Raw genomic sequence first — 14,394 nt, forward strand, 5'->3', positions numbered from 1 at the left:
TTTAAAAAATATAAGTTGATCAGCTGAAAGTCAGGGCTGTACTTAAGTATTTAAACTATACGTGATTTTTTCAAAATTTGTCATGATAAGGTCTGTAACTATGAAAAAAGTTTATAATTTGCTTTCATTTAAATTATGGTAAATCTCATTATTATTATTTTAAGAAGTATAAGTTGGACCCACTAATTTATACAGGTCAAGTTACTTAATCCTTTTATGCGTGTTTCCTCATAATCTAAGGATGCTAACAAGATCTAAGGTAGTCAGTGTGAGAACTATGTGTTACCTGTCAGCATTGTAATTTTTTCATTAGAAGCTGTAGAAACTGAGTAGAGAGGCTAGAACCAGACCAGCTGGGTTTGAACTCTGGCTCTGCTTTAGGGAAAATCTGGCCAACTAACTATCTTCTCTATGCCTTAGTTTCCTTACCTATGAGATTTGGGTACTAGGAGCAACTGAGAGATTATTATGAGAATCAGTTGATTTATTATCTAGACAGCAATAATAAACAGTACTAGCAAGTACTCAGTAAGTATGGTTAATTGTTATGATTGATTAGTAATGTGACATCATGTGGGCTGAAACTGAAAATCCCCAAAATAAATCTAACCTCAATATGTAGATTTTCTGGAGAACTGATTTTGGTGAAAATAATGGCAGGTGCTGCAGTAATTCGAACAGAGAAGTCTGTCAAAATGGGGGTCAAAATAGCTCTTCTTTCTTGATGTCGCCGTATGCTGAAAGATAAAGTAAAACCTAAGTCATTACATTTTGTAAATTATAATTTTCATTGTTATATAAAACTTGGATGACAAATATGGATGACAAAATGCCATTATTATTTTGAGAGTTCCTATCTGTATATTTATACTTAGAACGTCAGTTCCATAACATATGAAAGCAAAAATTCTTCAGAAATTCAGACATAATTAAGCAATTTCATATTATTATTATCATCCTAGGCTCTTTCAAAGTATATTTTTAATTTTCTTCAACAATTATTTTCTTTTCACTCTTGTAAACAGTTTCATGTCTTCTGTTACCATGAATAACCTTGCTACTTTTAGTTCTTCTGACTTTCTATCTTACAACTTCCAGCTTTCCAATCTTTTCAGTTGCTCATGAACATCCTTTCACCACTGAGCTTGTTTTTAACTCTATTAACCAGGCTTCCTTAAAATAAGCCTATATGGGATGCAAACATTATTATTACTTCCATAGTAGCAATAAGGAAACAAAGCTCACAGCTATTCAGAGAGCTAAAGTTCCAGAATTGGGTCTGGAGGGTAAAGCTGATACCAGAACAAACTCTGGACTCTAATTGTTTGTTTTTTTTAAAACACAGTCTCACCCTTGACTAGTTATTTAGTATAATAGAAAAAAATGTTGAGAAACCATAGCTTGTGCTGGTACAAATCTTTAAAAAAAACCACTATCTGTAACCTTAGCCTTCATTTTATAAAATAATGTATCACATTTGCATTTTATTATACTTCTGATTTTTTGCTCTACTTCCACATTTCCTTCAAAACCTTCATATTTTCTATAAATATATCATTCCTATTCCTTCACATTATAAAACGATAAAGTTGAAATCAGAGAATTGGCCTAAGTTACTTCACAAGAAAGCCGAGATAAAATTTCAGCATTTCTAGATCCTTTGTGTTTTGCTTTGTTTTAAATAGGAGTACCCTAGAGAGCATTGAAGTCTTTTGTTAAATTTGCAATGGGCAGAGCTTTGTATGGTATCTGCCAAAAAAGCAAATTGGATCATCTGGTTCTGTGACACAGAAGTATTGAATTTCAAGAAAGTCAATTTTAAAGAATTAAAAGATCTGGTAAGTAGAGAGCAACAGGAAGAAGTATTAAAATCTGTAACTATAGAGGAAGGATTTAGATCCTGAGAGACATCATAATTATGGCTTAATAGCTCAAATTCCATAAAATAACCAATGTGAGAAACATATAACATCTGATGTGCTCTCACAAGGGAGTGCTAAAACATATGATATATTAACAATACCTTAAAATGGAAAAGATGGCAAGGAACCAAATAAGAACAAACATTAACTAAAACATGGATGGAAAAATGTACTTGTCAGTACTACATAATTTCCCTCATTTGTGTGATGAATCAAATCAATGACACAAAATATTAAAGATCAATAGCCATAGAAATAATAAAGACAATCAAGCCAATAATACTACAAAACTATTATTCTTGTTTTCCAGCACTAATCTTTCACTAGTGGTCTCTTTGGGAAATATTTGAAGTAATGGTAAAATTAAAAACAACAACAACAAAAGCCCATAAAAATTGTGTAGGCCAAGTGTTTTCAAGGATGAATCAAAGAAAGAAAGGAATAAGGACTGGTCATTGTGGCACATGCCCAAATCTCAGGAGGCAGAGATCTGGAGAAGTATGGTTGGTTCAAAGACAACCTGAGCAAGAACTTTGTAAGACCATCATCTTAATCACTAAGGTATGTGTGGTGGTTTATATCTTGTAACATAGCTTCTTTTGAGAGGCACAATAGCAGGAGTTGGGTCTGAGGTGGGCAGGGCAAAAACACGAAACCCTATCTAAAATATAACTAAAGCAGAAAAGAATGGGATGTAATTCAAGGGATGGTACCAAATACAAGATAATAAGTTCAAAATCCCATATAACAAAAATAAATAAATAGAAACACTGAAGAAATAACACAAATCAAAAAAAATAAAGTTTTTTCCAGTATCTTACTAGAGATTATATGGACTATGGTTCAAGATTAAAAAGAAAGAACTAAATCTGTAAGCACTGAATGACCGAGTTTTTTAATAGCCTCAGGATCTCACTTAGTAAACCAGGGAAATAGATTGAGAAAATGTACATCTGAGGACCCTGAAAAGCCAAGGAAGCAGTTTTTTGGTGGAAAAAATAACAGAGATCTCCCTGGAAAATTAAAAACAATAGGAAATCTCCTTTGTGGCTGTAATTAATGATGTATATTTGGTATAGGAATACCAATTGTGAATTATACATAAAAATGACATCAGGCTTTTGATAAAGGCCTGGAACTCCAGCTATGTGGAAGGCTTAAGTAGGAGGAATGAGGTTCAAGGCTAACCCCGGCAAAAACAAAGCAATAACCTATAACAGAAAAGTTTGGGACACAGGCTTATGTAGTAAAACATTTGTCTAACGAGAAGAGAGAGACAGAGAAGAGAGAGAAGAGAGAGAGAGAGAGAGAGAAAGAGAACAGAAAGAGAGAAAGAGAAGAGATAAAGAGGGAGAAAAAGTGGACAAAGTAAGTAGAACCTTTGAATACTGCTGTTGGGGATTCAAATAGTTCTCCAGTTCTGCTCTGTGGAAAACAATCTGGTAGTTCCTCAGAAAGGCTGAACATACAATTACCATGGCCCTGCCATTTTACTGTTAGGTATCTACTTATACTTAAATGTACTCAATCAGGTAATTCAAATTACAATAGCTGCAAGGTGAAAATGGCCCAAATACCCACCAATGGAGAAACATATTATGATACATATACAGTAGAATGTACATTAGTGGATGGCAAAAGTCTAGGAACAGAAGAATGATGAAGAGAAATTGCCGAACAGAAAAGGGGTTTTAAACATGAGGAAATCCAGGCACTGGTGGCTCATGCCTGTAATCCTAGTCACTCAGGAGGCTGAGATCTGAGGATCATGGTCCAAAGCCAGCCCAGGCAGGAAAGTCTGTGAGACTCTTATCTCCAATAAACTGCCAGAAACCAGAAGTGGCCCTGATCAAGTGGTAGAGCACTAGCCTTGAGCTGAAAAGCTGAGGGATAGCACTATGCCCAGAGTTCAAGTCCCATGACTGACAAAAAAAAAAAAAAAAAGAGGAAAATGTTTTGGAACCGGATAGAATTAGTGCTGTCGAATACTATGCAATACTAAATGGCATTGAAAAATTACCTAAAATAGTTAATTTTATGTAACATGAATTTCATTTCAATTATTAAAACACAAACACAAGTCAGGCATCCAATACAGTTTGTTAAATACATTAAAGAATGAATATGAGAGGTATAACTGAGTTAAGGCTAGGTAACTATGGGTCATTTATTGACCATAAATACTAGGACAACATAGAAAATAGGCTCATCTTTTTATTGATAATATAATTTGTGTCTTTTTGAGACATACTGTTCTTTCAAGTTTCATGAGATGATACCTGTTAAATTTGAAAACAAGGAAAAAGATAACTGAGGGGGCATCATGCTGGTTGATATTATTCAACTTCTAGAGATTAGGGTCCATGTACAGAATGCTGTGGTGTGTTACTCAGGCACTCCACTAAGGATGAAAATATATGTTCCTCAGCTGTGATGAAAATTACCTACTGGTAGCTCAGTAGATGTTTGCCTACCCTGAAATTTATAATGGATGGCTATGCATGCTTCTACACAGAACTTTACACCTTAGTGGTTTGTTAGTAGAAAGCTATAATCTTGCAATATAAAATTATCTTGAACTCCTATTACTTTCTTTCTAGTAAACCATTTCTTGAGTAAGATAGCAGTTGTTCTCTACAAATCATTTTCAGGACAAATTTTTAGACATATTTTCTGTTAACATAGCTGCTTTGGTTAAAGAGAAAGAGAAAGCACAAAACTTTACATTGTATTTTTTACTTTTATCTTTTTTGAATTTTAAGTAGACCAGAAAAGCTAAAATAAATGATAAAAACCTGACCCCGAATATGACAGGTTTCAAGTGAAAATACAAATGTATTTTTTTAACCTGAAGTGGATCTCTCCATCAAATATTAACATCAAAAAAATCTGACACAATTCAAAATGTGTAATTATTACAATGCAACACTGGTAGGACTAGTAAGTTTCCAAGCAAAAGCATCCATTACAATTACAAAATATATTTTATCTTTGTAATAAAAATGGAAGGAATACTAAAACACTTAGGTATGTAAAGATCACCAATTGTTCTTACAATGAAACTAGAGTTTGAAATTTTCTCAATCATTTCCTACCTGCTGGCCATATTCCATTCAAGGGCTGGATTTTGAGAATTCCTTTCATTCTCTGTTAACACACCCCCTGTGGCACTTTTTTTTTCTGGTTTTAGCTGATCCCATTGAGCAGTACCAATATTGATGGACTGCAGGTCTATTTGGTATTGTCTATCTTCAATTTCTGACCCAGGATCTCGAAGAATTCCTAAGTTCAAAGCTCTCCTGTAAAGGCAATTAAAATAAGCAGGTAAAAATCAACACTCTATGTTTATTTTGCTTACTAGTAAATACTGCTACCATTTCTAACGATTTCAAATTATGTTAGTCTACTGCACATTACTACTGTTTTCAAATGCCTGGGCAAAAAAAAAGGGAGTTATTTTGGATCACACAATGTCAGAGGTTCAGTTTTTTACAGTAGAGAAGACTTGGGGGAACGCAGCAGATCACAAGATGGCTCCAGATACAGAGAAAGAAAATGTCTGCACTAATGTGTTCTCTCCAACCTATGTGATAGTGATGTTCACATTTGAAGGTCTTCTTTGAATTCTCTCTCTCTAGAAATGTATATCTCATAGATATATCCAGAGTTGTGCTTTACGAATCTAAAATTTCCAATTCAATGAAGTTGATAATCAAGATTAATGATTACTCAAATTAATAAAGTGGGTTAATTAGCTCTTTGAGACAGACATTAAAAGTTTATTATATATTATGATTTATAAGGGATTCAAAATTTATCAAGTATAATCTACATGAGGGTTTCTTATATTATTCCGGAACTTTACTCTTATTCTAAATACTTTTACTATGTTTTTTAATTGTAGAGATGATTTCAGGTTCTATATGAACATTTCTACCAAAGAGAAAACAATTCAGAGATGCTGAGAGATAGCAAAGCTATGCGTTTTGTTTTTATTTTTTTCCATAAAATCCTTTCACAATGCTAATCTTCTCCCTCTGGATTTCACTCTATTGTTAGAAAAGGGAATGAATGCACAGAACTTAAGGGATTGAGATTCAAATTTGATAAGAACAAAATTTCAGTCTGGAAATCTGACAATCCTGTGAGATGACAATGGCTAAGGTAAAAACAAATACTCTTGGAATGAGCTCCATTTCAACTTGAAGGATTTTCCCAGATTAGGCTCCATGTGAAATGGGACATTCATTCACAGACAAAATTTACAACTTACCCACATAGCATACTAAGGTATGATGAGTGAAACACAGCAAAAGTAGTAAGAATACATCCTCCAAGACTTTTAAATAGTACACTAGTAGATATAAAATTTTGTTCAAACAGTAAAATTATATTCTCAAAATAGGAAAAATGAAGATACAAGAACACAGAACAATGCAGAACTACAAATATAAGAATAGAATTAAATTGAAAACTCAAGCAGATTAAACTCAACTAAAGTAATGGCACATTAAAAGATTTGAAGGAATCCAAAATGCAATTAAAAGAAACAAAGGAATCTTGCACATTAATGTTAAAATACAGAGAGAGTAAAGGGAGAAAGTTTTTAAAATGTCTAGTTAGATCTTGAGGGCAAAAATACAAAAACTAGGGGAATAGGCCTTATTTGAAGAGAGAAGTCTGAGAATTATTCTGTAATTGTACAAAAATACCAAAAAATCTCATAGCTAAACAGGCCAAAGAATACTCAGAAGTAGCAGTAAGAAATTGATAAATTTTTAACCAATATGATCTTCATCAAAAATAATTAAAATAATGCCTAAACTGAGAGAAGGGTAAAAACAAGACACTGATAATAAAGTATATAAACTTAAAAGAGAAGGTAATAGTATTGTTAGGAAGAAAAAAGATTAACTTCAGAATTTACTAGCTAGGAACCTGGAAAATAACAGACACAGAAAATATAATTTTTAAATAAATAAAAAAATTAGGATGCAAGAAAAAAAACAAAGTTGAACAAAAGAAAGATGTAGTAAGAATACATAAAGAATGCTGACATTATAATAATCAAGATACTCTAGTTAACAACTATTTGACTAGATTGAATAATGATTCAGTACAAATGAAAGTTAAGATAATTCCAGAACTAGAGTACATATATACCTCAGTAGTATGAGTGTGTACATAGCATATGTGGTAAGCCCTCAATTTCATCCTAAACACTGAACACAATTCCAAATTTACTTGAAAAATTAACTTCAAAAAAATTTTTTAAAGAAGTGGCACTGTGGCTCAAGTGGTAGAGTGCTAGCCTTGAGCTGAAGAGCTCAGGGACAACACCCAGACCCAAAGTTCAAGCCCCACACTGTTAAAAAAAAAAATTAGTACAAAATATTTTTTTAATACTAAACCTGATAGCTGTACAGAAACAATGAATCTATCATCACCCATAGGAAATTTTAACCTATCCCTCTCAGTAATGGACTTAGCAAATTAAAAGAGTACAGATAATTTGAAAATCTAATTAACAACTTTGATAATATAGAACATATAACCTGACAACTGGAGAATATATATTTTCTCCAATAAAAAGGAACAATTATAAAAGTTAATCATCAGTTAAGTAATAAAGTTAAGTTCAACATATTTTAGTGGATTAATATCTTATAGACTATATCCTCTGAGTACAAGGCAACTTAGATATTTTACTAGAAAATCAGTAGCAAAAATTGAAAGTCTGCTTTATTGAAGAACTTTGCTTCATACACTATAGTTTCAGAACATCAGAAATGAAAACATTATTCTAAAGAATGGTATCTTGCTAGGAATTTAATCCAAGGAAAAGAATCATAAGTAAGAGGTAGGATGCCTAATATTAACAATGGCTGGCTTTAAAATGCAATGTAAATAATTTACAATAAAAACATTGTATTAATCCTTCATTTCCTAATTAAATTCTTCCTAGAAATGTTTGCTATCATAAATCAGGATTGCAAATTCACATTACTTCTAAAAGCTGTATGAACTCTCATCTGTCTCTTTATTTCAGCCTTTAAAACCTGTTTAGTAATTCAAATCAGAAGATAGAGTGAATTGAGAGGCTCATACTAACTTACATTGAACATGAAAAACTACTTTACTGGCTAAAATGTAGGAGCTAAAGTTATAATTGCTTCCCTCTTCTGTCTTCTCTCAAACTATTTAAACCATTCAACAGGTGGTGTGGGAGGACAAACTAAAGTCTGCAATAGTTGGTCAATAATGTAATCATAAGGAACCAAAGACTTTAAGTGTATAACAGGAAACATAGCTTTAATGTTTTCCTTTTTTAAATTGATTTAGTCTGGGCAGGCCTTTTGTATGTTTACATAAGGAACAGCTCATGTTGAACCATTTACTGCTCACTGCTGAATAGGCATATCTCAGGAATTCACTGTAAAGGAGTCAAAATCATTCGCTGATAGCTCAATTTCGATCTGCAAAATGTTAAACAAGCCAGAAAATAGGAATGAAAGGCGTAAAACTTTTGTCTTGATTAACCTATTAAATTTACTATCAATCTTCATAGATGACAGTAATTTAGTAAATGAATGGGGTAGAAGATCAAATGGCAACTTATTAGACTGAAACCAATGCTGAGTTCAATGACAAGTGACTTAGGGCAGAATTTTTATCTTCATCCTGCAGAAGAATCACCTAAAACCTTTTTAAAAACATTCTGCTCCTAATTAAGAATCTCCTAAAGATTCAGATTCAGAAGGTCTGGACTAAGAGGTGAGGCACGTACCTTTTGTCCTCTTTGCTTTTTACACAAATTAGCAACTCTATTGATTTTAAAACCATAGTTGATACTTGAAGAATCACATCTTTGTGACTTGAGATATTTATATATCTGAATTTAGGTTAACACAGAAAAAGGAACAATAAAATGTAAATATCTATATGAGACAAAGAAATTCATATTTGTCCTGATTCCTTCATCAAGCTATCTAGAAGTATCTCTTCTTCAAGGTTAGTGTCTCTGTTAATTCACTCCACTCTTTTTTTTTTAATTAATTTAATTTTATTTTTTTTTTGTGAACATACTGTACAGAGGGGTTACAATTACATGGGCAGGATAATGCGTACATTTCTTATCAAGCATTGCAGCCTCCTCCTTTGTTTACCCTTTACATCCCTTCCCTACCTCCCCCTTACCCCCCCCAATCCTCCCCCCACCCCCCCCCACCAACGTTGTAAAGCTTGTTTTTCGACATGACAACTTGTACTTCTCATTGTTGCAACAGGTCCACCTGTATCCTTAAACGACTTGTTTTTCCCCCTTGAAAGCTGTGTTATGTGTTTTTCTTACTTCCATATACACATTACATAGCATGAAATTCAATTAATAGGAGATATTCTTTACTCTTTTCATTTATTGTAGAAAAAAGATAAATTGCTTTTCTTTTCCTTTCCTGCAACTTTTGGCTTATGGCTAAAGTAATGCTCAAATAATTCTTCACACAGAAGAGAGACAAAAAGACACTTGCCATAAGAGCCTATAACCACTCTGGAGAAACTATCATCCTTTCTTCCACATTTCTGGAAGTAAGAATCTCATTAATTTGTATACCACCTATTTTCAATAGTAAGTAAGCATAATCAAGTGTCACTAATAACTTCTCTGAAACTTTCCCAGAAAAGGTCCCCAATGGATTTTCTAAAATTGCTCAGACCTCATGGGAAATTTTCAGTCATTAACTCAGAAGAACACTACATAGCAATTCAATACAATAGAATTCAATTCAATTCAATAGAATACCAATACAGAATACTGGTGAGGAACAAAGACTGCAAAGTTTTTCTCCTTCAATCCATAATTTTAGCTATCCTATCTACCTCCTGGTGCCTTTGGGCAAAATGTGGTTCCAGTGCTTCATTTTACTCATCTTAAAGTCAAGTCATTAGAGAAGTTAAATGAGTAAATTCATTCACAGCAATACGCGAAGCATTTTATTTTCATGATTTTGCTCATGAATTTTTATGTAATCACAATTATATTCAAATTTTGGTTCCACTACTTAACAAATTAGGCATTCCTAGGAAGTCTACTAAATATCACTATCAGTTTCTTCCACAGGGGGATAATAATACTTACTCTAATCTACATTTCTTTGGAACTGAATGTGGTCACTTTAAGAATGGAGGTATAGGGGCTGGGAAGATGGCTCAGTGGTAGAGGCCCTGGGTTCGATTCCTCAGCACCATATAAACAAAAATTAAAAAAAGCGGGAAGTGGCGCTGTGGCTCAAGTGGTAGAGTGCTAGCCTTGAGCTGAAGAGCTGAAGGATAGCGCCCAGGCCCAGAGTTCAGGCCCCATGAACGGATCCAAAAAAAAAAAAAAGAATGGAGGTATGTAAAAATGATGTTATTGTTGCTATCAGTGAGAAACTGGACTGATTTGTAGTTGAATCTATATAATGATCTTATTATCATTATAAAATGTAAAAGGACACTAATGGCACAGAGACATCAATTTAAAGAAATGGGCCTTTAAATTACTTTTGGGGCTGAAACGAAGAATCTTTTCTCTATATCTCTAACCAAGTGCTAAATTACTACTAAATTATTTGTCAAACATTTCACATTATCAAAAGAAAGGAGAGGTACATAAAATAAAGTAATAAAAATATACCTAAAATTTATTTTTACTTAATAGAAAGCTTTTAGTGAAGGGACATGTTTAGCTTAACAGATGAATTTATTTGTGTCTAATAATAAATTTCATACATTTTCACTTACATTAATATTAACACATATGTGTAAACATATATGTATAAATAATGACAATATAGTTTGCAGGATCCATTAAATCTTTTAGGTAACTTGAGACTACTTCCCACTAGAATACAAATATGTATCTATTTCTAATACAGTCTCATTGCTTAAGCAAATAAATTAACCATCTACTTTGATGTGGTTTTTAAAATTTTTTTTGCAGCTATCAGACATCATTTTGAACTAGCACATCCTCATTTTCCAACTAATTTTACTCATGGATTATACTGCCCCAATGATTCAAGAAGCCATGGTATATAAAAGATACAGTAAACGTGAAAGTGTGTAAACCTATACTCATTTTTTCACCTCCTGACTGACAATGAAAAATGTGTTGCTGCAATCAAAGAACCTATGCATGATCTAATAAACACAAAGTAAGAGGGTTATTAGGATGTAGATGGATCATTTTCTCATTTTCATAAAAAATATGACACTGTTCCTCAACAAAATTTATTTTCAGTTTTCTGCACACTTAACTTAGAACAAGATCTATTTTAACTTAGAACCAGATCTATTTTCTTTTGTGGTGGCAAAAATGAGAAAACAGCATTAACATTATAAGACTTGGTATGATACAGATGTATAAAAGACTATGATAAAGAATAATAGAGACTTGAGAAAAACATTGCTAAATGGACTTGAACTTATTTAATTACTCTATTCAAATAATACCTATACAAGGTATGTCTCTAGTCACATGTTAGCATATATGGTTCAATTAAATCGTTTTTATAATTAATTTTACATAAATTTGTCATGACATTTTCACAAGACAAAGTTGGCAATATGACTAATATAGTAAAAGAGGAAAAAAATCTAAGTTCCATGATATTTAAATGAGCTAATTAAAATAAATACAAAATTTAACAGCAGCAAATGCAAAATTCTATATAGCACAGATGAGTCTAATAACATACAGTATGTGGAAAAGATAGCTTGGAAGCACTTCAATAGCACTGAAAGCACTGTTGGATATAACTGTAGCCTTTAAGCTTTTTATTTGCTCATTCTTCTTCCCTCCATTCCTGTGCCCCTTTTGCCTACCCACCAGAAGGTGTTTCCACTTCCTAGAATCTATTTTGATAAACAGTACTATTGTCTTTTAATTTTTAAATAGCATAACATACATCACACAATGCTCTAAAGTCTCACTAACAATCTTTTCCTCTAACAAGATAATTCTTAAATACCATTCTTTCATTTATATTCAAATATCAAATTTTAGGATCAGTGAATAGTTTTAATTCATGTAATAATATAAAATTAGTCATTGACAACATAGGATAAAGAAAAAATTGAGAACATTACAAAAATTTATTATGTGTTTTTACATAGAATTGTTAGAGATTACTAGAACATGTACTTTGCATAAAAGTTAAATTCATAAATAATAGAATCCTGAATAGTAAACAGTGCTGAAGTTAACTGTAATTGCCACATCGGTTATTTTGAAAGGCTAACTGTAAACTTAGTAGCTTTTCCTTAAGTTTTCTTAGGTTTCTAAAAACTGTAGTAAAATAAGCACAAGTAGTCTATGTGTTCTTATAACAGACAGTCATGTCTCTGTTTGCACAATGTAACTTCAACATACTTCTTCTGCAAACTCTAACATAGCTACTGATTCTATTTTAGAAACATGAATCACCCAGACCTTTACTTAAACTAGAGTTATCCATATCTTTATCGAAAGTTTTACTGACTTATCTACACACTATTTTCAAATTCAAGTCAAATATACCATTGAGAATTCTGGAAAATTCTCCTAGTGTTTGTAACATTCTTCCTCTACTAAGCAATTATTAACCATTATTCTCTACTAATAATATCAACTAAGATAGTAATTACAACAGTACTTAACACCAACAGTACTTAAAATCAGTCCTCTAAAAAATGTTCTAAAACAATAACAAGAGCCAGAAGTATTCATGGTATTTAAGCAGAAAAAGTAGGTTCTTAGTTTTTTTACTTATGCAGTGAAATACTACTGTGTCATTCCTATATAAAGATGCATTTAACCAAAATATTTAAATGATGCTCAATACACACACACACACACACACACACACTCATGCATACACACATGCATGCATGCACCAGGTTTAAGGACTAAATGACTGTTGGGTATGCTATTGGTAACCTATGAAAAGTTTTAACCAATCCTAAAAGCCAGGTATGTCTGGCTCGTGCCTGTAATCCTAACTACTTAAGAGGCTAAAATCTGAGGATTGCAGTTTGAAGGCAGCACAGGTAGGAAAGTCCATGAGACTCATCTCCAATAAACTACTGAGAAAAGGCCAAAGTGGTGCTGTGGCTCAAGCAGTGGAGCATTAGCCTTGAGAATAAAGCAATATACATTGTCATAGAAAGGGTAAATATTAAACAATAAAGGAGCTATGATCATGTATTGCAAACAGTAATTTTTTAAATCTTAAAAAGTGGAAAGAAAATGGCAATTTTATTTCCATTATATATTTGAGGCTTTAGATATTATTTTAAACCTTGTCTTTCCACTTTTTAAAACTGTAGTTATATCATTCAAATTTGTCTTTAAAAAATAAAGAAATGGAGCTGATTCAGGTGACTAATACCTGTAATCCTAATTACTCAGGAGACTGAGATCTGAAGATCATGGTTCAAAGCCATTCCAAGCAGAAAAGCCCTTGACACTCTTAAATCCAATTAACCACCAAAAACATAGAAGTGGAGCTGTGCCTAAACAGGTAGAGTGCTAATTTTGAGCAAAATCACTCAGGGACACGGCCCAGGTCCTGAATTCAAGCTACAGGACAGGCACATGAATGCACATGCAAGCAAGTGCACATACACATGCACACACACATTCATAAAAACAAGAAACTATTATTCAGATGCATATTCAAACAAGACTAATTTGAAATTTTACTGTGCAACTCATTCAATTTTCCATTTATACAGAAACATGTAAATAGGTCATACTGCGCATTCAGTTTGTAAAAGCTGTCATTCACTTACCAAATATTACCAAATATCTAAATCAAATTCCATGCCAACAGATACAATTTCAATGTAGGGACATTCCATTATTATTTTTTTTTTTTGGTCCGGTCGTGGGGCCTGAACTCTGGGCCTGGGCCCTGTCCCTCAGCTCTTCAGCTCAAGGCTAGCGCTCTACCACTTGAGCCACAACGCCACTTCCGGCTTTTTGCTTATGTGGTGCTGAAGAATCGAACCCAGGGCCTCCAGCATTCAAGGCAAGCGCTCTACCACTGAGCCACCTTACCAGCCCCGGGACATTCCATTATTATACTAATCAATCCTTGATTTACATTTTAACAAGTCTGTGTCATTATAGTCAGTCATTGCTTAACCCACAGTAGCTTGCCATTTTACTGCTTTTGAACAGGTGAGTTGAGATGAAAGAAAGGGTATATTCATCACATTTTTTTTCACTGAAGGTGTATTTTGCTAATAGCAACAGTAACAATGCTTATTTCCTGTAGGATTCATATATCCACCAATACTGCCTGACAAAGCTAGCTTCCTCTTAAAGTTTACATACCTATGGAGCATTATGGGAAGAAAACTTTGATTTAAAAAAGCAGCTCTACAAGGAACAGTAGGGAGGATCTAAACAGCATGTGCCTACAGTAATCTTAGTACTGGCAGTCCCAAA

General features: G+C 33.1%; 1 protein-coding gene across 2 annotated transcripts in view; it reads right to left on the reverse strand.

Annotated features, from left to right (window-relative positions):
- Positions 1-14,394, reverse strand: part of Vps13b (vacuolar protein sorting 13 homolog B) — a 505,216-nt gene that overhangs the window by 216,852 nt on the left and 273,970 nt on the right. For both annotated transcript variants that reach the window (XM_042673185.1, XM_042673186.1), the window contains exons 31-32: positions 5,018-5,221; positions 611-737 (exon numbers count right to left, since the gene is read on the reverse strand). In XM_042673185.1, coding sequence (XP_042529119.1) covers positions 611-737; positions 5,018-5,221 — 331 coding nt within the window. The remainder of the gene's footprint in view (positions 1-610; positions 738-5,017; positions 5,222-14,394) is intronic.

The sequence above is a fragment of the Dipodomys spectabilis genome, unplaced genomic scaffold, assembly GCF_019054845.1.
Source record: "Dipodomys spectabilis isolate Male_0828 unplaced genomic scaffold, ASM1905484v1 ptg000783l, whole genome shotgun sequence".
Classification (NCBI taxonomy): Eukaryota; Metazoa; Chordata; class Mammalia; order Rodentia; family Heteromyidae; genus Dipodomys; species Dipodomys spectabilis.